General features: G+C 48.0%; 2 protein-coding genes across 3 annotated transcripts in view; one reads left to right on the top strand and one right to left on the bottom strand.

The window, feature by feature from the left end:
• SLC25A26 (solute carrier family 25 member 26) overlaps positions 1-259 on the top strand; it is an 86,563-nt gene extending 86,304 nt beyond the window's left edge. For both annotated transcript variants that reach the window (XM_080914528.1, XM_080914527.1), the window contains one exon: positions 125-259. In XM_080914528.1, the coding sequence (XP_080770654.1) occupies positions 125-242 (118 nt within the window). In that variant the 3' untranslated portion in view covers positions 243-259. The remainder of the gene's footprint in view (positions 1-124) is intronic.
• A 2,055-nt stretch (positions 260-2,314) lies between these two features.
• Positions 2,315-22,473, bottom strand: part of LRIG1 (leucine rich repeats and immunoglobulin like domains 1) — a gene marked incomplete at its 3' end in the record, with an annotated part of 94,695 nt that continues 74,536 nt past the window's right edge. Inside the window, exons 8-19 of the mRNA XM_080914526.1 lie at positions 21,433-21,576; positions 19,195-19,275; positions 15,906-15,977; positions 15,047-15,118; positions 12,204-12,367; positions 7,576-7,896; positions 5,932-6,213; positions 5,026-5,445; positions 4,571-4,696; positions 3,790-3,936; positions 2,650-2,931; positions 2,315-2,559 (exon numbers count right to left, since the gene is read on the bottom strand). Of these exons, the coding sequence (XP_080770652.1) occupies positions 2,315-2,559; positions 2,650-2,931; positions 3,790-3,936; positions 4,571-4,696; positions 5,026-5,445; positions 5,932-6,213; positions 7,576-7,896; positions 12,204-12,367; positions 15,047-15,118; positions 15,906-15,977; positions 19,195-19,275; positions 21,433-21,576 (2,356 nt within the window). The remainder of the gene's footprint in view (positions 2,560-2,649; positions 2,932-3,789; positions 3,937-4,570; positions 4,697-5,025; positions 5,446-5,931; positions 6,214-7,575; positions 7,897-12,203; positions 12,368-15,046; positions 15,119-15,905; positions 15,978-19,194; positions 19,276-21,432; positions 21,577-22,473) is intronic.

Here is a 22,473-nt window from a genome sequence, read left to right as displayed (position 1 = left end):
TTCGGAATGTTACTTAGTGGCCTTCTAAAAGGAAGGAAAGCTGTTTCTGTGGGGTTTCACTAGTGGATGCTTTGAAACGAGCAAGCTCAGGGCAGGCCAAAACATGACCATTTCCTGTCCCTAGGTTGTTTGCAGGTGTCTTCCCAAGAATGGCGGCAATCAGCATGGGAGGCTTTATCTTTCTGGGTGCCTACGACCAGACCCGAAGCTTGCTGTTAGAGGTGGGCAGCAAGAGCCCATGAAGCCACTACATGGCCTTGGAGGACTGCTGTGCAGTCCCTGTCTTCCTGTGACTGCTGCTACAGTGTGGCTCCCACAGATGGCTGCAGAGAGCAGCTTAATGAAGGCCAAAGCACAGACTGCTCCAGGAAACTATCCTTGCTGAAACTCTGACCCAACATCTCTGTCCTCTCAATAAATACTCTTGGTAAGGCTGAGGCCGGGCCCTTCAGAATTGTTTTGATTAGCATCCTGCGTTTTCTGCTAAGCCGGCCACAGTTGGCAGTGAATGAGCAGACTGGAAAAGGAAGGAGGCTTGGGGCAAGAACTATCTGTGTGGGTGTTTCTCCCCTGGGCCAGTGCCTATTGTGTAAGATTATAGCTGTGTTTAAAAAGCAGGAACTGCAGGTGCATAGCATGCATTCTTTCTGGTAAGGAGGCTGCTGTTTTTAATTACCCTTGTATTTCTCCTATAAAAACATGTGATTATACTGTATTACTTTACAGCAAAGTGCCCCAAAGTCCCTGGAGTATGTGATAGGCAGCAGACAGCTGCAGGACCAGTGAGTGGGTGGCCCGAGTGACTCGTTAGGGAAGCAAAGCCCATGGCCACCACTGTCCTCCCTGGAGGCCAGCTAGAGCTGCTCTTTTGTCTTCATGGTATATGCCAGCAGGAGGTGGAGGGTCAGCATATTTGGGGAGCATAAGGCTTGACTAACCAGTTCCATATGGCAAGAAAACAAGTGAGCCATCTGAGGAATGTAGTGCACTGTGTCTTCCTGGGGCAGCAGTGTAGTCTACACTGCTTTGTGTCAGCATTCTTCTCTTGGGGAAATATCAATAGCAGAATAACTGCACCTAGAAGACCAATGACCGCAGCCCATACTTAGTATTTATAAATGAACCTTTATTAAAGACACTTCAATATTTTACATGTTTTCAATGTACACTGTACCAAAATTTCTTTAAATAAATAACTCTGTACATAAAAAGTAATACTTCCTCTTTCACATTGCCTCTCAGAAGCAGCAAATTCACATATTTTGTGGAAGTAACATTAATCATCCAACTGTGGAGAATAGCCTTCTCAGTGTGATGGCTTGTGACACTACGCTGTGACACAGGCCATCACTGTACCAACATGTCCCCTCAGCTTTCTGGGGTTTGAAGGACCCAGTTTGTTTCCATGTAGTCTTTACTGAATTACACATTGGCACTCACAAGATGGTTAGCAACAGGGCCCCAAAGTGCAAATACACCCAGGCCTAGGACTTAAGTCTTGTGCAGTCCAAGCCCAGTTTCACTGTGCAAGGAACAGTGTAGACAGGCCTGCTCAGCAGAACTGAGCTGGCCCTGGAAGCTGACCTCTCTTCTCCCCCACTGCGATTCTGTGTTGGCAGAACTAAACCTCACTCTGGGAAATCCACAGGTACCAAGACTGGCAGCCCCCGCCTTAATAAGCTTCAAAGAACCACCGAAGGAGACATTTCCTTTCACCAAGTGAGTTACAAAGAAAGGCAGTGCTTAATTGTTCTGAGCCATGTGCTTGGTGGATTAACCAATCTTGTCCTCAAATACAGACCTGTGCACCCTGCTCTACAGTGAGGTTGCCAACACCACGCCTGCCTAGGTCTGGCCAACATACTCTAACCTGACCGCTAAGTGCCACATAGCCAAGATGCCCTCCTTTCCAACTACCAGCGACAGCTGATATGTTTGTTTTACCTGAATTCCAGCTGTGCATTAAGGCACCAGAACGATTCCTGACCCTCTCCAATCAGACAGCAACCTAATGTGAAATATCACCAAAAGTGGGACCCATGCGCTAAGGATTAAAATAGTCTCTGTAAAAGATATATAATATATATGAAATCTCTGAAAACTCTTATGTACAGTGGTATCAAATACTTTTTCTGCCTTTTGTACACAAATAGTCTCTTGCATTTCTGTGCTCCGGATGCCAAGTTCTTTAGCCGACTGACATTCCCCAGGGAAGTCAAAACTGTCCAGAGTGATGTTTGGACACAAACTTCCCACAGCTTCTCCTACCTCTTTCCTGTAGCAACTGCTTTAAAAGAGCTGAGGTAGATGAAGCCTAGCTTTTCGATGCCAATAGCAACGGTCCCCTCCGTTTCCCAGTGATCTGTCCTTTCAGTGGCACAGACTCGGGGCTGGAGTCACAGGCCTTGGGGAGGTGGCCATTGGAAACAAGTAAGTGCTGGGCTTCAGTAGATATGGCGTCTTCCATGAGCTCTGGGCTGCCTGAAGTTAACGTAGGAGAAGGCTTTAGGTCTATGCAGTCTGCTTCATGTAACTTTGCTAAAGTCCAAGAGGAATCTCCTGTTTAAAAAAAAGGTATATGAGGCAATGCACCCTACCCTCTTAAGGGCTCCCAGCCAGCCACTGATGTTCCTCTAACACAATACATACCTTTCCCATCTGCAGATGCCGCCCTGTTCTTCAAGGATGGCAATATTCTGTCATGGTTACTCGGATAGAGGGACCCCCCAGAGAGGGTATGAGACCCATCCACAGTCCCACTGTAAGGATGGTGTGGAGAATATTCTCGACCAAGCTGCCTGAGCTCTTGGCTGCTGCTTGTGCCTGGCTGCCCAATGTCTGTGGGCACAGTCTGTGGGTGAAAGGCTTGTTCCTTGGGCGGGCTGGCTGTGGCAGTGCTGCAGTCACCACATGCAGTAGACTCACTGTGTGCTGAGTGAAGAAGAGAGGCAGAGGTCAACTGAAGTCTCCATTCTCTCTCAGGCCCAACTGGAAGATGAGTCCTGTTTACCACTGCCTTTGTGACCACCCTGTCCCTCCCTGGAATGTGCACGTGGAAAGGAGCTAAGCCAACCCTGTCTTAGTCTTGTGCACTAAGTGTCCATGTGAAACTAATTTAGAAAACACACTGATCACAGGAAAAATGAGGGCGGGAGTTAAGAGGAATGCTTTGCATTAGGCATCACACGGTAAGGAATCTTCTCAACAACTAGACAGTAAACCTTAGAGTCCTGGGTAAAAGCACTTGCTGACCATAAGGATCAGAGTTCAGGACCCTAGTGCTCTTGAAAATGCCAGGCATGTGTGGTGGCCCAGCTAATTCAAGGGCATAGGAAGCAGAGGCAGAAACCCTGGCACAGGGTAGCTGGCTAGGTAATTAGATCAGTGAGCTCTGGTTTAAGTAAGGAACCCTGTTTACTACATAAGTAAGGCAGAGAGGGACTGAGGACATCGGCTTCTTGCCTCCTGAAGAATGGGCATGGCAGCCCAGCCACAGTGTCTCATAAGGCTGAGGACAGCCTGATCCACAAAGTGAAACCCTGTCTGGACAAAACAGTCCTGGCACAAGGGTAGGCCTGATCTTGTAAGTTCCTTATGTTAAAACTCAGCCTTAGCTCACCACATTAGACTTATTTATCTAAGAGACAAAGGACTCTGATATCAAACACAATTGTCTGTACTCTGAATACAATTCAGAGATAGCGTGCACCAGTGATGTGCTGCTACTCTATACTAAGCCCAGTCTCAGGGTCAAAAGCAATTGCTTCCCCTGATTTAAGTGTTTCCTACCTGTTGTATGTGGAGCGCCTGTCCTGTCAGCTTTCTCCGTCACTTTCCAGGGCTCTCTAGTATATCCAACACACAGCTTGGGCTGCCTGCATGTTATGCTATGAATGTCGACCTCTGGGAAGAGGCTTGGGTCTCTCAGGCACACACCTGAAACAGAGCCCTTACAACTTAGAAGCTGTTTAGATCTCTCAGCCTAATAGCCACCAGACCACAGCTTTTTCCCACTACCTTAGCACCCAGCAGGGATTGGGTCCTATGCTCCTCTGAGATGCCCAAATCCAAGGATGTTCAAATCCTTTCTGTGAAGTGCTATGTTTGCACATAAACTGTATACCTTGTCTGATAGACCTTAAGTCATATACACTCATAGTACCCAGTAACAATGTAAAATGTCCATATATATTCAGTATGGACATTTTTTCTTGCCTAAATATTTTCAGTCTGTGGTTGATGAGTTACCACTTACCACATGTAAAGTGCCACAGTACTGCAAAAGCTTTGGGCTGGTTTTAGGACCTGGAATATCCTTTGCATATATTCTTCCTGGCAATCCTACCTTGACCAGAAGACACAGAGCTAAGCTCAATGCGTGGACTTTCTAGAGGACCAGATGTTAAAAAGCATAAAACTTGCACACACCAAATCCAAAGCAAAACATCTGTCAATTAAAGGCCTGGTTGACCAAATGTGACACAGGTGCCCAGACTACTCCGTGGAGAAGATAAAGCTTCATCCAGGACTAGGGGCAGCCGGATCATCTGCTTCACTGTCTTGAACTTACCATTGCTTTCAATGTGCCCATTGGCCTGATGACCACCCTCAGTTCTGACCACAGCTTCCTGCCGGTCAGAAAGGGTTCCCTGAGAGGAGAGGTAGCTTGGAACATCTGGAGGCACAATGGTTTCATCTGTAAGGAGACAAGACAGTGAAGAAACGGGGATGCCACTACAGTAAACACAGATAACCAATCGCAGTCACACAACAGTGGTCCAAAAGCTGTGCAAGGCTCAGCAGCAGCGCATTAACCTCCTCTACACCCTGGTGTGAAAATGATAGCAGTCAGATGCCTGACTCCAGGAGGAACAAGGAAAGGAAGACCTAACAGGAGACTGTGAGAGCCTAGGAACATCCCAATTCATAGCAGGCATGGCCCTGGGGTTCTAGGTTAGGCTCTAGGCAAACCCCCAGACGACTGCAGCGGTGTCACCCTGCCCCCACGTCTGCTCTGCTGCTGACCTGTGTTAGTGACGCTGTACTCCTCACTCTTCTTCCTGGTCTGGTAGATGATGCACACCCACACCAGGGAGGTCAGGACAATGCTGCACACCACAGCAATAGTGAAGATGCCTACAGTGGTCCCATCCTTCCGGCAGCCAGGAGTGGGTAAAATGCTCAGCTGGCTATGTGCTCGCTCCGTGCCCAGGGGATTAGACATCTCACAGGTATACCGGCCGGCGTCCTCCACCACCACGTTCTGAACTACCAGCAGCTGGTTGCCTGGAGTGAAATGGTGCCGCTCTGTGAGGCTCAGTGGTCGACCTCCCTTAAGCCAGGTGATGCGCGGTGTGGGGCTCCCGGTTGCTTTGCACTGGAAGGCCACCGTTTCTCCTACAGTTACCACACGGTCTTCCAAAGGCACGGCCAAGGATGGAGTTTCTGCAGGAAGGAGTGGAAATTGCACTTTTATTCTATGGGTCTTGCTTGCTGGAGGCATACTTGTTTTCCAGACAGGAGATAATCCCATGTAGTAGTGAAATGCTATCTGAGATCTTTTATTGGAGTTCCAAGCTTTCCAGAAAGCCTAATGTGATTAAATTATTTTCATTCTAGGAACAGCCTCAACAGAACAAAGAACTAAAGCCCTACCTTATCCTAAACTGTCCGGTTATAAACCTGTGTCACTATTCCCAACCAAGATCATATCCAACACACACACACACACTTCTTAAGCATACTAACATACAGCTGAGTTCCATCGAGACTGAATTCACTGTTCATTGTCTTTTATGAGCCAGAACTACTTGCTAAAAGCATCCCCAAAATTCAAACTAAGCAGAAAGAGTCTAGCACAGGTACTGCAGAAAGCAGGTACCTGTATACTTGAGTTGTACCCCACCCCAGCCTGCCCCATCAGTAGCAAACCTAGGACAGTCAGGGTAGCATTTGCAGAAACAGAGCCAGCATAGTTCTGGGCAGTGCAGCTGTAGACCCCCATGTCGTCTATTTTCACATCCGTGATGAAGAACACATCGTCATCTGGCATAACGTGCATGCGTCGCTCTCGGGCTGCAGGGAAGTCGGTGCCTCCATCCTTCTGCCAGGCAATCTGAGGGTTAGGGTGGCCCGTGGCAGCACACTCGAGCCGGGCTGTGGTGCCCGTCCGGATGGCAATGTCATGGGGTATTTTGGTGAATGATGGCAACACTGGGGGGAAAAATGTACAGGTGAAGCCATATGGATTGGCTGCATACAGAGGAAACTCCTAGTAAACAGATCCACTGTGCCCGGGCCTCAGTTCATTACTACTACACCTCTTCCAGCGGATGTGCCCAGCCCCCTCCACCCCCAGACACAATAGCACCCGTTACCCGTAACAGCATCCTATTGCGATGGGCTGGTGCTAGCCACTCAGGTAAGGCTTCTGATGGAGCATTCTGCCTCCCACACCTCCACAATAGTGACTCTGTAGGAGTCCTCCAGAAGCAGAGGTCTGGTGCTGACCTGCTTTAATTAGCAATCTGGAGAGAGCTGGACAACCAAACAGTTGCTATTAGGGGATAGCTAGATGCCTTCACCAGGGAGGACCCACTGGGCTGGCTCACCCCTTGAGGAAACCCACTGTGGGTGGGGTCTGTGGGGGCTACATTACCACCACACCTAGGCACACTATGTAGCTCATTAGCTTCTGGAGCTTTAGTGTCCACGCAGACACAGTGGACAGGATCCAGCCTTAGTGTCTGAGCTGCTGTGGTGGAGAGTCTAGCAGCTGCCTCAGTCTCCAAGAAACACTGGCCCCTCTTAGGCCAGCCTCACTGTGGTCAGAGTATCTTGTGCTGTTGTACATGGCGGAGGACATGAAGGCAGTGCTGCAGGGCACCCACAAGCCTCCATCAGCCTATGGAAGACTCAGCTATTCGTGCTGTCCTCGCCACGTCAGTCAGCAGTCCCAAAGAAAGCCACCCTGGTGGGCAGGGGCTGGCTTCTGAGTAAGAGAACCTTCTCACAACCTCTCTGCACACTGGACTGGCAAGCCAGAGGCTCAACCCACACCTGCTCTCCATATCCTTCCTCTAGAGTAGTGCTTCTCACTCTGTGGGACATGAACCCTTTTGGCAAACCTCTATCTTCAAAAATATTTACATTGTGAGTCATACTGTTGCAAAGTTACAGTTACGAAGTATCAAAGAAAACAGTTTTGTGGTTGGAGGTCCACGACATGAGGAGATTGAGGGCCGCTGCTGTGGAAGGCATGGGACCTGCTCTTGTCCCAAGATGCCTTGCTCCCAGTCATACCTTCTACTCTACGGTCAGAAGCTCCCTCAGGAAACCACATCTCTTGGTTTATGGAAGACAACGAACAGATAAAAATGCAAAGCTTAACTCCACAATGTCACTTAATATAACTGGACTTTAAAACAATACTTCAATCTGTAAAACTTGTTCTGGGACAAACCCAAGGAACGGCACAAAAAAGTGAGCCCACGGCAGCTGTGACTCTTTATACCAATGGCACAGAGAACAACAGTGTAGTTGGTACTTGAGAAGCAGGAGATGCTATTTCCCTACCGTTCACGGTGAGCTTGGCTTTGTTTGAGTATGTGGAGCCAAAGTGGTTTGTGATGATACACTGGTAGCGGCCCTCGTGTCCAAAGGTGACATGGCGGAGGTGCAGGATAGTGGTATACTCCATCACTTCGCCGTCCTGGGCACGAACATGGGCAAAGTTTTCCATGTCTGCGTTGGCCAGGACCTCATTGTCCTTCTTCCAGGCAAAGGTCATTGGTGAGCTGCTGCTGCTGGCGGCTGAACACGTGAAACGGATGTCCTTGCCCACCACAGCCATGGTCGTCTCAGGCTGAGTGATGATCTGTGGCTTTGGGAAGTCATCTAGGGAGAGAACCAACTGTGAGACACCCTGGTCTCTGTGGACACCAACCACTGCTGAAGCCGACAAAGACCCGGGTCACCTGACAGTGAAGTCAGTTCCACCAGACATGGGGCAGCTGTGCCATGGCTTCTGGCCTTACTGCCTCCTCTGTTAGACCAAGCCAGGCCTAGAACTCAGGCAGCAGGCAAGACAACTCAGAGACACCAGTGATGAGAATGAAAATCTCCAAGAGATTCGTGAGAACCTAGAGGGCACATGGGCCAGAGCTGTGCAAACACCCAGAGAGTCTTTCCTAGGACTGGGCTTAGAACCTGCACTAACCAAAAAAAAAAAAAAAAAAAAAAAGTGGCAAACCCCAGCACCTACAGGGATCTGGGTAAAGGATGGGAGACTCAGTAAGGCTATGTGTCCAGTTGTTAGCAAATTACAAAGAAAAATAAAACCAAAAACCAAGCAGAGACCCAAGAGAGGGGGTTGTGCAGAGCCGGCTTTATTGCACATGCCCAGCAGGCAGCCCTAAACAACCAAGAACTAAACAGCAGCTACCAGCCTAGAAGGGCAGGGTTCAAAGAGCCTGCTCTCTCTGGTCATACTGTTTGATTTTTCTGTTGTCAAGTAGGAAATACACAGGTAAGAAAATGGCAGTTATGTGTAGTCAGGGAGCTAAGGGAACCATAGATAGTAATTACAGACCATGAATACCTTAACAAATTATAAAAATATACAGTAGAAGTGAAATTAAAAAAAATCACGTAGAGGGTCTGTTAGCAGAACTGAGCTGGTCTGAACTAGGTCAATGGAGATTATCTTCTCCAAGAAACAGAAGAAGAGGAAGGAAGAGAAGGAGAAGGAATTGATGGCAAAGCTATGCTACAGCATCAGGAGGCACAGCAAGATGCAGGTAAGCAGAGCCCAATCCCGAGGACGAAGTCGGTTCTCAGAGACATGGGCGTGAGCATATCTAATCTGATGAAATCGGTGCATCCCAAGTTCATTGAGCTACAAAGAGCAAACTGGGGAGCTACATTCAGGTGAACCATGATCAACCTAACAAATGCTAATGCAGCTCAGGGTCAACTTATATAATAAGATCCTCTAAAACACAAGCAGGTGGCTTCTCATCAAGACCCAGGGAGGCTAAAAAATAAGAGAGATGCATATCCAAAGGCCTTATATAGAAATTATCAACCCAGATTTTCATATCCAGAAAAAAAAGAATAAACATTTCCAGATTAAAAAAAAAAAAGGTATCTGTGGTAGAATTTCTTGCTTCCAGACCTACACTGCATATATTCAAGCAGAGCCTTTAGACTAAAACAAACCCAAACACCATAAAGGAAATTACACACATAGTCAGCCTACCACAACCGGTTAAAGCCCCAGTTCCCAGTGAGAGACCCTGTCTCAGCACACAAGGTAGTGAGGTCCTGAAGATGACATCTGAGATTGACCTCTGCCCTCCACACGCATGCACACAAAAGAAAATTCTACAGAAACGAAACCCCAAAACCACCAACAGCAAACCCCATAACATATCCACAGAGTTGTGGGATAGAGAACCGGCTCACAAACTTGAGTAGCACGTCACTTTCTGTCACTCAGCTGCATCTGTTTCTGTGTAAGAGCAACATTTTTAATTCTACACACTATAAAAACAAGGCCGAAAGAAACGAGAGGAATGCTAAGTAAATGGGGAGCTAGGAAGTGAGAACTCCAAGTTTATGGTCAGGATGACAGTACACTCCAGGCCAATCTCAGTCAGAACAATGTCAAAATCCGAGTTTCCTCTAGTTCAGAAACTGACAGATGATCTAACATTTTATAGAGAAGGAACAAGTAAGCCATAATAATAATGTTTGACTTTTTACAGATATGAACACAGCAGTCAGTAGAAACTGTCTGAGGATCCAACATCCTGAACTTTTGTATCTTACTATAAAAAGTCAAAGAACTGAGGGTACTGTATGGAACAGTCAAAACAATCTTGACAGGGAACAGCTACAGTCTCTGGAGTCCTGAAATTCTCAGAAGCACAGGAGTAAGTCGTACGGCCTGCGTGAGGCTCCAGTTCTTACAACGAACACTGGCAACACCGACAATGGGGTGAGCAGAGCTCGACTCTAGTGAACCGTGAGACATTTGCACTTCAGCTGAAACACAGCTCACAGAGTAGAACACACTGGCAAGCTGTACACATGACTAGAGTCTAATATAAAATCTATTTAAATATAAAAAGGCATCTACAGCTAAAGAGCAGAAAGACCAGATGTAGACAAGTTGTTTGAATGGCTAGTTTTCCAGAGATGCATTCATCCAGTAAGTACGTGGCAGTTCACATCTACGGCAACCACGGCAGTGGAAACTAATGTCACTATGGCAACTAGGACCCCATACGTTGTCTGGGTGTATGGACTCATGAAGCACTTTGAGAAAACAGTCTATCAAGTCCTTGGACAGTGAACAGATCCGGCCATTCTAGTCTAGCTATAAACCCAAGAAGACACATATAAAAACTCGGCACCATCAACAAAGAACTGAGACCTCTGTTACAACTTGCAGGAGAAGCAGGCTAAACTGTGTAGTCCTGTGCATGTCCGCCGTCTAGAACAAGCAGACCCAAGACACAACTGGACCTTCAAAGGATCTGGGAATAGAGAGCTTGGACTTGGAGCAGAGGCAGCTTAATAACATGGGGGTAAAGGTTCAAGAAGGTAAATTTGTATAGTATATATACTATATTTCCTCTTAAAAATAGCTTTATTCAGCTAAAGTCCACCCATGTAAAGTATACAGTGTAGTGCTTTTTTTAGGATATTCACAAGTAGTTGTAATCACCAGCACAAGCAATCATAACCATTTTTTTTAATCATCTCAAACAGAGAAGACTGTCCTGTTTAGCTCTCCTGCAGAATTGGTGACGTGTCTCTGACCTTTATGGCCTCCCTTATTCTAGGCATTTCATGAGACTTCTTTCACTTGGCTGATCATTGTAAGAATTTATCATGCTGTGAGACCGACAGACTGGCCGACCTAACACCCCGTGGCATAGCTATCTGCCTGCTGCCTGTGCATGGGTGTCCAGGCAGCTCCAGCCTGGGCTCTTAGGAGAAACACTGCTCGAGCACTTGGTCAGAGCTGCTCCCGTCCCACTGTCTACACAGCAGAGCTCCCTCCCTGTGCAGCACAAGAGGGCTGGACATCTCCATCTCATCTGTTCTTGTCCTCACCTAGCCTCATGCTAACTTTCTAGAATGTATAAGGTGGCCGTTTCTGTTACGTGCAAACAGAAGACTTCCCTCCACCAGACAGAGGGAGGAAGCCACAGACGACTTAACTTCAGAAAGCCCAAATAATGACCGTGGAGTCAATTAGCACTGGCTGCAAAAGTGTGGCCTGATCTTCTGTGACTAGGGTGCTGTCTGCAACCGATTCCACCCAGGGAGCCGATGCGGGGAGAATCAGCAAACCTGCTTTGAGAACTAAAGGGGTGGGAGGTATGGGATACTTGTCTCACCTCTAGCAGGTGTAATTCAAAAGAAAAGGGCTGGGCATGTGGCCTGGGACACCCAAGCTGCTAGCATTGTTCAGGAAGAGATCCTGCAGGGAACCAGTGACAGGATCATATTTCCCCACTGCTGCTAAAAGCAACCCAGACGGATCTCAACAGTCTTGGATCCCATCTCCTTGGCTCTGAGGCTGTGTAGTCCTGTCAGAGCTAGCCTGTGTGTGTGTTTCAGCTGCTCAGTGTTCTCTGTGCTCTTTGTAACTGAACTTGGGTCCTGACCACCCCTGCTCAAAAAGATGGTTAAATCTATGTCCCAACAATGTGGAGGGAAAGACTGTCACCACTGCACATTTCAGTGGTTTGGACAAATAGCAAGGGTGCAAGTCAACATGGAGGAATTATTTTTACTATAGTGGCTGTTCTCCTGAGGCCCATTCTTGTGTTTAACCGTTCGTTCTTAGAACCGGAAAGAAACACTGAAATCCCATCCTCATACGCTCATTCACCGCCAGACCTGGGCCCCAGGACCTCTCTGAAAAGATCAGAACTATCTCACTGTAACCAATTATTTAGATTTGTAGCTAAACCTACTCCCTTATAATTAAATACATGTACTCCAAGAACCACAGAATGAGGCACTGTAAATATGTGTGGCTTCCACGGGAAATAAACTACTCCCAGCAGCTGATCTGTAACCATGGACTACATTAACTAGGGTCACAAGAATGAGTCTCAGAATGAGAAGTTCTTCCTGGCCTCTTTGCCCTTCATCAAAAACAAAAGCCTCAAGGATAATCTTACCACACACAAAGCTGTCCGGCAGCACTGAGAAAATGCTCTGGCCCTTCAGTGACTCTGGATGTGCACAGGTGGCCGTCACAAAAGCCTGTAGCATCCTACTCACTAGCCATGGGGGCAGCCACTTGAGCTGGCAGTCACACAGGAAGCTCTCACTGCTGATATAGCTGAAAGAAAAACAAGAGGTGATATTTAACAGACAATAAAGGAGGGCTCTCTGTAAAACATCACAGCCAATCAGCTTAGTAGAAGGCAGGACATCAAGTTCCAAAGGGAATGCTTTTCTCCAGTGACAGGGACAGCTCATGTACCCTCCCTGAAGATTTGAATAGAGTATGGCTTCTGATGTAGAACCCAAGATGCTACATGTCAAACTAGCCCCCAAGAGATATTGAGAATTCTGCTCTGAAAACCACAATTGGAACCACAGCACCCATGTCCTCGGGGTAAGGTCAGAGCTCCTGTCACCCTGGGGATGCCTTCTAACCTGCTATAACCTTGGATACATCCTGTATGTGAAGGGCACAACCCACAACTGGCTCTCCACATTCTGGAAAGTTATGTGGTGCAGCCAAACAGAAGCAGACTTTACCTAACTTCTGCAAAAACTGCCAAGAAATCTTTTCCTACACGGCTGTTTCATTCTAAAGTGGAGTCTCACCAGTACCTTCCTCTGCCTGTGTTTACCTTCACACCAGCGTGAGTGAGGAGGGCAGAGAATTCGGCTCCACCTCCGACAGTGTTTACAAGTTAACTGCCCCAGCCCAGCAGGCATGAGAATGTTCAACTTTGTTTTTCTGTGGCTCCAGCCAAAACAGAGAACATTTTCATTTTTCAGTAACTGAAAATACTTCCAAACAGAACTCAACGTGGCCATCCTAGTGGACATTCCTTCTCCAAGAGTCACTTGGGTGGTGACCCAACATCTAACTGCCTCGATTCGGAAAGACCTGGAGTCTTGAGTTGACGAATGACACTAGACATATGGAAGGACAAGAGCAAGAAAGGAAACGTGTGGGCTCCGCATCATGAACTGCCTATGTATGCGGCGACAAAGGGAGCACACGTGTATTTAGAAATGCCGAGTACATCTTCCCATACCAACAAATGAATCCGCTTTCTGTGTCTCCCTCCTGACTTCTAATGAACAGTGAAGATGCCAGACTAGTGAATAATTGGAGAGATGAACACTAACCCATGCTGACAACACAAAGTCAAACCTCTCCTCCCTTCTCATCACCCCACCTTAAATCACGTTAGGAAATACTTTTCCAAAGACTCGACTAATTTATCTCAAAGCATGAGCACAGGATGCTGGTCTCTCTGTGACAGTACCGTGGAGGCATCCACTTCATGTGATGGGTGGGGATATTCATCTGACAGAGAGCTGTGGGCTATCCTGCTGAGGAGCTACCATGGTGGCAGAAGCTATCTACACTGCCCAGGAGTGACCGATTCATACACCACACACAGAGACAAGTGTCACAACGTGCTATGTGGTGGCAGGCTGGCTTTGTCAGTCCAGGTTAAGAGCCAGAAAAAGCTTTCCACTGCCAGGTCCACTACCCCCTCCCCCATCCAAAGGACACTTGTGTGTGGTAGAGCACAGCAGACAGGAAGAGGCCTAGGAAACAAGACCAGGGCATTGCTGGGAGATGTGACAGGGATATATTTAAATTTTAGGCATAGGAAAAGCTGGGAAAAATAAATCTCACCACAGCCTTTGATGTATGTACAGAGAATCGGGCTTTGTACCACATTCAGTGTATATGCTGGGTTTAGAGCTAAGGTCTGTAGCACTAAGAAAGAGATCAGGCTGAACACTGCAAAACCATGGGAACCAAGATTGGGAAGGGTTTTTAAGAGATGAGTAAAAGGTGCAAAGAACACAGGGAATGGCTGACTGGAGCCAGACGCCACTGGGAACACTAGTTCCTGGCCAACCATGGGATCCCATAGCTAGAGGCAAAGGCCAGACCAGTTGGACGGTGGGACCATGAGCTGCCTAGGCTCTGTAGACTTAGCCTTTCTTCACGCAGGCAAACTCCTCCGCCACCACTGATAGGCAGTGTTTTCCACGGCTCACGGTTCCAACGGTCTCAGTGCTTCACTGGCTCACCCTGTGCATGCTCAGAATTCCAACTCAAAGTGTGCTTCTAATCACTGCTTGTGGAAATCTACCCAAAAACTAAGGGCACAGAACAACCTGTGTGATCTGATGGAGGGGAAAATGATGAAGCAAATTGAACCTCTCTCTCCCACCGGAAGGCTGGGCCCACAGCCAGTCACGGTTTGAGAACATACAGCAGTTAAAGGGAGACCAAGCAAGAGACCCAGGCTGAGCCTCCGGAATCAGGCCACAGATACCCTGAGACTGTCCAAAAATACCTTCAGAAAAATCTCTCTCAAATACAAAATAAACCTGAAAGATCAAAATGAGTATCCGTAAAAGGGTAACAGTCTATTTTATAGAAGCAAATGGTACAGTAGGCTCTGGCCTGCAGGCCCACTGTCTGTCTCTGTTGGTGTGGACTTAGCAGCACACAGCTGCTCCCATGTGTCTGTATTATTACTGCTGTCTGCTGTAATAACACATTTGAGTAGTCATGACCCAGCCCCTGTGACCCAAAAAATCCAAAATGTTTACTATGTCAGCATTTCAGAAAGAATTTGCCACCCCCATCCAGAGCTAAGTCCCATCAGGCATTCTGCTTTTAAAGTCAACTCATATCTGACCTACAAACAATCACATCCATTACAGAAAGTGAGCACAATGCAATCCCAGGCCTGGCTTCTTCTCAAGTCTACACTCATACCAATACAGCCTCGGGTTCCCGGGTACTCACAGCTCTTTAAGTTTCTTCATCTTTGTAAAGGCATCAAACTGGACAGACCTGATTGCATTCTCTCCAAGATTCCTGAAACAGAACACAATAATTTGTGCACAGGAACTGTGGGCACTTGTCAAATGCATGGCCAAGTGAGGACACAGGGATTTTTCAGGCCAGCCCTGAGTCACAGATGACCCACAGGTGCTAGCCATACCCCATGTGCCAGACCCACTGGGAGAGGCTCTCTGTTTTTGTGTCAGTGCAAGCACACAGAATGGCTTGGGACCAAGCCAACCATAAGAGCAGCCGTAGGAAGCTGAGAAGAAGTTTACCCAGCAGAATAAAGGCTTACCTTGATTCAAAGAAGAATAAAACTAAGAGCCAGGTTCTAGACGCATAGACACATCCACTCCCAACTGCTGTATAAACATCTCAGAACTAGTGCTCCCTAATCAGTTCCAAGGTCCCATAGGCAAGTACCCCAGTAGAGAAGCTCCCAGCATGCATTAGGAATAGGGAGATGTTGTCTGGCTTTGCTAGAATAAAGTATCCTTGTGAATGTGGCAAGAGCTCAGGGACCCTTCAAGGAGTATGATGCATAGTAATACGGCCCAACAGGTGAGAGGAAAGTGTTTGTTCAAATACCAATCGAATTAATTGGGAGCACAGCAGCAAACTATATGCCCTGAGTGTTCCCGGCACAGGCAAAATAAAGGCCAAAGTTGAAGCTGACTTATAATGAAAAGGAAGCAGATGGTGTTTCCAAACAACGTGTTTCTCGGTTTACAAAGAAGTGATTAAATTGCTAGCAGACTTCCCCAGCAGCCATGTTTAGCAGACCTGTATGGTGAGCAGGGTCTGGCAGGATACTTACAGGTGTTCCAGGCTTTCCAGCCCCGAGAATGCTCTCTTAGCCACAGATTTGATCTTGTTTCCAAACAGAGTTCTTAGTTTCCAAACATCCAGGCCCAGGATAGGAAGGTAGAAAGGGACCACGGAGCATGAGGAAAAAGAAAGCACACAATCAGGGCTATGCTGCCTGACAGATGTCTGAAAGAGGCAGGTGCAATGTGGACCTGTAAGGGTATTACAGGGCTGGAGTGCACAAGCCATCCCCACCCTGAAATAAAATGCCTCTAGCTCTGTTACAACCTCATAAAGACGACAGGCTGAAATTGCACATTCCACCCAGTCTCAAGAGACCCCTTGAAGTGGGTGTCAAGGGGAAATCACCATGGCTGGGCCATGCTATCTGTCCTGGGACCACCCAAGGGGGTGGGAAGTTTGTTAAGGTAGTGGCCTTGCAGGAAAAATAGGCTGGTTACTGTTCTAGTGAGAAGTAGCAGAGTCAGCAGGCAGTGTAAACTGGGGCGAAGATCTGCTGTCCACTTCTATGCGCTGCACTGTGGGCATAAAGAATCACAACTAACCAGAAGAGAACAGGAAGAGGGCATCCAACAAGAGAGCCCCATAGCTCTTAATCTACCATGCACTGTAGTGGCCAGGATGTCCTGATATTTAACCTTTCCCTCAGGACCTGGAGAAGAGGCACTGCACTGTGGTTTCTTCAGCAAGAGCCCATAATTTATTTGTAGTACTTCATTAAGTCCCAGGAAGCTGGAGTATCATAGTCACCTTTTCAGGGAACTGAAGTCTGTACCCTTAGGCTTGCAAGCGCTGGACAGGACTTTTGCCCTTCTACTCCTGACCTTAGCACTGAGTACACAGTTATTTATAGTCTCGGGCAAGAGCGTTCCTTTTACTGGGCATGAAGCTCAGAGCACCTACCCAAGGGAGACCCTAGATTTGTATGGTGGACAAGTAAATGCAAAGTTCCTGCCTTTGTTATCGAGGATCTGATGAGGTGCATCAAAGGTATGTGCTGACTCATCACAAGAATGTGCCTGCTCAGGACAACCGAAAGTGATGCTTGTCATCAGCTCTGCCTCTTCAGTGCTCATGTCTCCCAGGATTTTCTAACAGGCATGTTACATAGGCTGGATGCCTGGGAAATGTCAGAATCAGTAAGTCCAGGCAGCAGTGTACAAGTAGACAAAGGAAGCTTCTGAACAAAGCTAGTGTGGCTCACCTCTTCCCAAGAGCATCCTAGCAAGAACTGGGACTAAGATTTGGACTAGAGGCTATCTTCCACCTATGTCAGACTGAGATGCACAGGGAAGACAAGCAGCTGCCTGCTGGTGAAAACTAATGGAGATGATGCCTGCAGACCCAAAGCTGCACCATGGCCTAGCCATCACCTACCATGTCCATGTGCTTCAGACTGGCAAGGCTTTGAAGGGACACTGGACAGAAACAGGCTGGCCTACAGAAGCACAGCCCCACATCCCAGAACGGCTTCCTACAATGCAAGGAGCAGACAGAGGTACGAGTTCCACCTGTTCCCAAGGGCACTGCCAAAGCATACCATGAGGCTTCCTAAGTCCTGGTTCATTACAGATTCCTGCCCAGGGGACCCTGCGGTCAGTTCAGCCTTTAGACAAAACCTAGTGTTTCCTGACTTTGTAGGGTGAAGGACAAACAGGCCAATGACCCCTCCATCTGGGTGGACAAGGAAACAATCTCATCCTGAAAGCACTTCCATACCTCACAAATAAAGCAAATGCCAGAAGCCTGGCAGCCATGTTCACTTTGGCTCCTTAGCCACAAGACTAGCAGCAAATAACAGCTCATGGGGCACTGAATCCCAGCGTGTCTAGGAGTCTGCCAGCTCCTGCACGTCCTCAGATTCCACAAGCCAGGGCACCATGTGCTCAGGACCTAGTAAAAACAAACTGAGCCTTTTGGTGAAATCTCCCATAAACTAGATCTCGGAAAAGCTGCGCCTTATTTCATCCATTAAATATTAGTCACGTTGGCCTCTTTTACAGTGAGGGCAGGCTGTTATTTCTAATGGTGACAACATCAATAAAGCAAACTCTCAAATTCTCAATTACACAGTGCCAATCATTCTGCCGATAGGCTCAAATAGGTGCTGACCTCCTCTCAGCACACATCTGGAGGTGTGGGGTGGAGCACTCAAGCTAACAGATGCTGATGGCTCCCTGAACGGGAAGGGTGCTCCAGGGGAGTGGCGGCTAGCCTGACCTCCCTGCCAAGGACTCAGATCAGGCAGTGATCTCTAAAGCAATCACAAAGGCAGCGGTGTATACAGAGTGGGGAATGTGGCATTGGCCCTGTACTCGTGCCCTTGGAGGGAGCCATGGCATGAACAGGTCTTCCTCACAATGTGCAGTGCCCATCCGGGCAGGAAGCCAAGGTCCCACTTGTGTACACTTTCCATATTCCCCTTCATGTGTGCCCTACACAGAACACCCTCTTACCCTCCTGATCAGTGTCGGAGGTGGGCCAGGGCTGGGGGGAGGGGCTGCAGCACTGCACTACTACTCAAGTCACTCAAGGTTCTCAGTAAGTCCTGTGAGGTCCAGAAATGCCCCCTCCCTCACAGGCTGGCCGTGGGCAAGCCCCCAGCAGAACTACAGAGCATTCAGCAACTTGGGCAAGGGAACAAGTATTCCAGTTCCGTATCCAGGTGTGAAAATCTGAGCCTGCCAGGTCCTGGGCTAAGTTCCTTCACTTGTCTCTAAAGGTTGCATAATGGAGCCTGTTCTCATGAGATCAGCGGGTACCACACACCTCTACACGCAGACACACGCCTACCACAATGGGCAAATTCTAGGAGGGCAGGACAAAGACTCTTCAAACTGAATGTTAAATAGCTATCACTAGTGCTCTTGGTGATGGCTACTTCTACTTGAATTATAATTAACAAAAAGACTGACAAAAGCCTCAGAACCATCAAGTTACTGAAAGGTATTTTACACATCACCAAAATCAAGGAAGACAGTAACATTCCTCTATGCAGAGGACAAAACAGTGTTTCAGATGGGCTGTGAACAGGACCAAGCCCAGCAGCCCTAAGGACCGCCACACATTGACAGCATGAAGGCTGTGACAGTGGTCTGTGGGCCACTGTGGACTCCTCACCCTGGTCCTTGGCCTCGTCTCTGCATACAGCAGAAGGCCTGCTGTCCTCTGTGAGCCCAGGACAGAGACTTAGGAAAGCTGCAAGAGAGGCTGCAAGAAAGGTATCCCTTGCACCCCAGAGCTTGTAGCACTGCACACTTGTGGTCTAAAATACTCACAGTTTGCTGAGGTTATCCAGCCCCATAAAGGCACCACTGGTATCTTCAATTGTACCCGAGATATCATTATGGTCCAGGTCCCTAAGAAGAAGAGAGAAGGCAAGTTCACCCTTTGTCTTGAGCTCTGGCTTCATTCTTCTCCATGAAGGGAGACCAGCCCCACACCCAGGCTTTCACTAGGAGACCCAAAGCATCCAGGTGCACCCCAGAGATCCCATCATCCTGCTCTGCCATGAGAACTCTGACCCTGAGGTCGTCCTGCTTTCTTTTTTGTATACTATGCAGTATGACCTTGCTTCTGCTGCTTCAGGGAGGGAAACAGCAGAGACAGCACCCGAAGAAGCTGGGTATGCACACACCTCCCTGAAGTAGACCTCTGGCCCAAAAGATTCCGAACAGTTCCTGTCTACTCTTGTGTTAGCCACAGTCCTCTCTCAGGGTTCAATCAGGACACCATGGAAGCCACGTGGAAGAAAGGGATGGCAACGACTTAGCTCGGCCCTGATGTTCCTCCAGGCTAGCCTGTAAGCCTGGGGCTTGCACCCTGCTCCTCATGAGGCTTATGTAGCACTGGACACTGAGCCAGAACACACATCTGGGTGCTGAGTCAATCTTGTGACCCACTTGCCAGGACAGGAAAAATGAGGCCAACTACTCAGCCCCAGGCTGTTTGGATAAGGTCAGTGCTTCCTCCCTAAGCTTCCAAGAACAGGTCATGGTGCCCAGCCACACATACCTGGCAGCCAGACCCCTACTCTCACATTTGCTCTTTCCAATTTTTCACAGAGCCATGGTCGCTGCACATCCCTTTTCAGAGTCCTTACAGATATGGCCAAGAACAGAAAGGGATATAGTTCTTGGCTCTGGGAAGAAGCTGAGAAGTCGCTGCCAGCTGGGAGTGGAGCTGGGACGAAAGTATACAATGCTTGCTCTGACCTTCACTTTCCAGCATGGAGCTAAAGGAGAATGTGCTGCTGGAAGGGCCCTCTCCTTTCAGCAAGTCCCACCCTGTCATCTGTAGACTGAGTACAGCAGGGACCCAGACTGCGGCTTGTGAGCCTGTCTTCCTGCTCCGGGCCTTGCCTGCCAAACACTCCCTTTCTGGCCACCTCAGCTTGAATGTTTCTGGCATTTCTGTGAGAGCCTCACAAGGGCTCAGAGACTGACCTTGGCTCAGTGCTAATGCCTGCCATTAGCTCCCAGCAGGGACTCACACCTGAAGCCCACTCTGCCAGGTGCAAGTGCAGAGACCTTCCTCCAGGCACAATGACAGTCTTGCTGCCCCAGCAGAAGACCAGGATGGAGATGGAAGCTGCTGCCACTCTCTGTGAAGACTGTCTGCCCTCTTGGGGATTTTAGGCTGAAGGCTGCTAGGAGACTGCCTAGCATTTACAAGTGAAAAGTTCTATGAAAAGTCCCAGAAAGGCACCCTCAGCAACATCTGGCAGCCTCACTCAACTGGACGCTTCAAAGGACATGACATTCTCACTTCCTCTTTGTTACACCACTCCCTAGTAAGGACACAGGACCCCTCACTTCTATCTCTCTTGGATACCAGACCCACTAAAGAACTTCAAATAAAGAGCAGAGCCATGTTTCTGACTTAAAGAAAACAATACATAGGATTTAAAAACAGAAGTCAGGGCTGGGGGTGTGGCTCAGTAAAAGAGAACCTGCCTACCATACGTAAGGCTCTGGATTTGAGCTATAAAAACATTAGAAAAAATTCCCAAAGCTTACTTACATCCAGGCCTAGAGGCTCACCTATAATCCTAGCACTTGAGGCAGGAAGATGGCCATAAGTTCAAGGCCAGCCTCAGCATATGAGCTTGACGCTAGCCTGGGCTAGGGACCCTGGTCTTCAAAAGCAGATGAACAAAAGCACTGTAGAAGAGACACACAGGACTGTCCAAATGTTGCTGCAGATCCCCTATGTAGACTTTTCCAGGCCCACCCACCCCATCTTGTCAAATAAATTGAGAATTATTGATAACAACAATTTTTTTTAAGAGTCCTCATCCTGCTATAGGCACCACTATGGGGAAGAAAGGATTTTTCTGCTCTGCAGTTGTTTTTGGTTGATGATAAAAAGTTCTAGTCCTTGTTCCTTTAGCAGGCCAGCTTATGGTCCAGTTCTGGGTAGAAGCCACCAAGAGGGAATCTCAACAAAGCAATTGTTGTCTGCTCTCCCATCCGGGGACCCCTTCATGCTGTCACCCTCAAAAGCACAATCCTTACAAGACTCGCAGATTCTTGAGTCCCCTGAAGGCGCCTTCAGCAATGTGGCTGATAGCATTGTGGCTGAGGCGCAGGATGCTGAGGCTGCTCAACTCCGCGAGACTCTCCTCATCCAGCCTCGTGAGGTTGTTGAAGGACAGAATCCTAAGGAAGAAAGAGGAAGACAACTGTCATCACTGAGCCACACGGGTGCCTTATTCTCTCTTGTCTTGAGCAATCAGGCCACAACTGGCCTGATCTCCCTGGAGACAGATACTGAAGCATGTTCACAGGAATCCTGCTGTCAGAAGAAGCCCATCCAGTCAACACGCACCTCATTTGATAACTAGACCATTATGCAAGCCATGAAATCAGTAGCACAAACCCGAGGAGTACTGCTTACACACTGTAAAAACCTGTCATACAACCCAAATCCCAAGGCTCCAAGCTCTCACTGCCTGTCTTGGTTTAGGCAATGAAAGGCCTATCTTGTTGAAGACTGACACTGAACAGAATCTGGAAGAGATCTGCACTGAACAAGTGAGCCACAGCTACACTCGCTGTATCAGCCAGCAGAGGGCACTATGAGCCACTGCCTGGGACAGCTGTGCTAGGGCAAGACCCTGAGACTAAAGGCCTGGGCTGTGACTCCTACAGCCCTCAACAGGGATCATGTGCCAAAGCATACTTTTCGCTAGAACGAAACCCCCTTCCCAGCACTACTGCACTACAGTGTACACGGGCACTGGGTTGGCTATGTAACATTAGTTACCTACAGTTGGAAATATTAAGTCTGGACTGGTACAGAAAGAAGAAAAACGAAGTAACTGAAGACTAATGTAGCTTTAAATTTGACAATGAACATATTCTGTCCCTATTCAGAGAAATATGTCATAGTGTCTATCAGTTGCAAAGACCTAGCAGGAGACCGAAATTACATCCTCCTCTGCAATTTAAGACAACAGGTAAAAGGAGGGGCAAAAACATGCTGCAGAGCCATCCTCTGTTTGGCTCTGAGGTTTTCTAATATGGAGCGAATTGCTAGGACTAGTCTATATACTC

This window comes from Micromys minutus (assembly GCF_963924665.1).
Source record: "Micromys minutus genome assembly, chromosome: 3".
NCBI classification, from domain to species: domain Eukaryota; kingdom Metazoa; phylum Chordata; class Mammalia; order Rodentia; family Muridae; genus Micromys; species Micromys minutus.
This window is presented reverse-complemented; position numbering and strand designations above follow the sequence as displayed.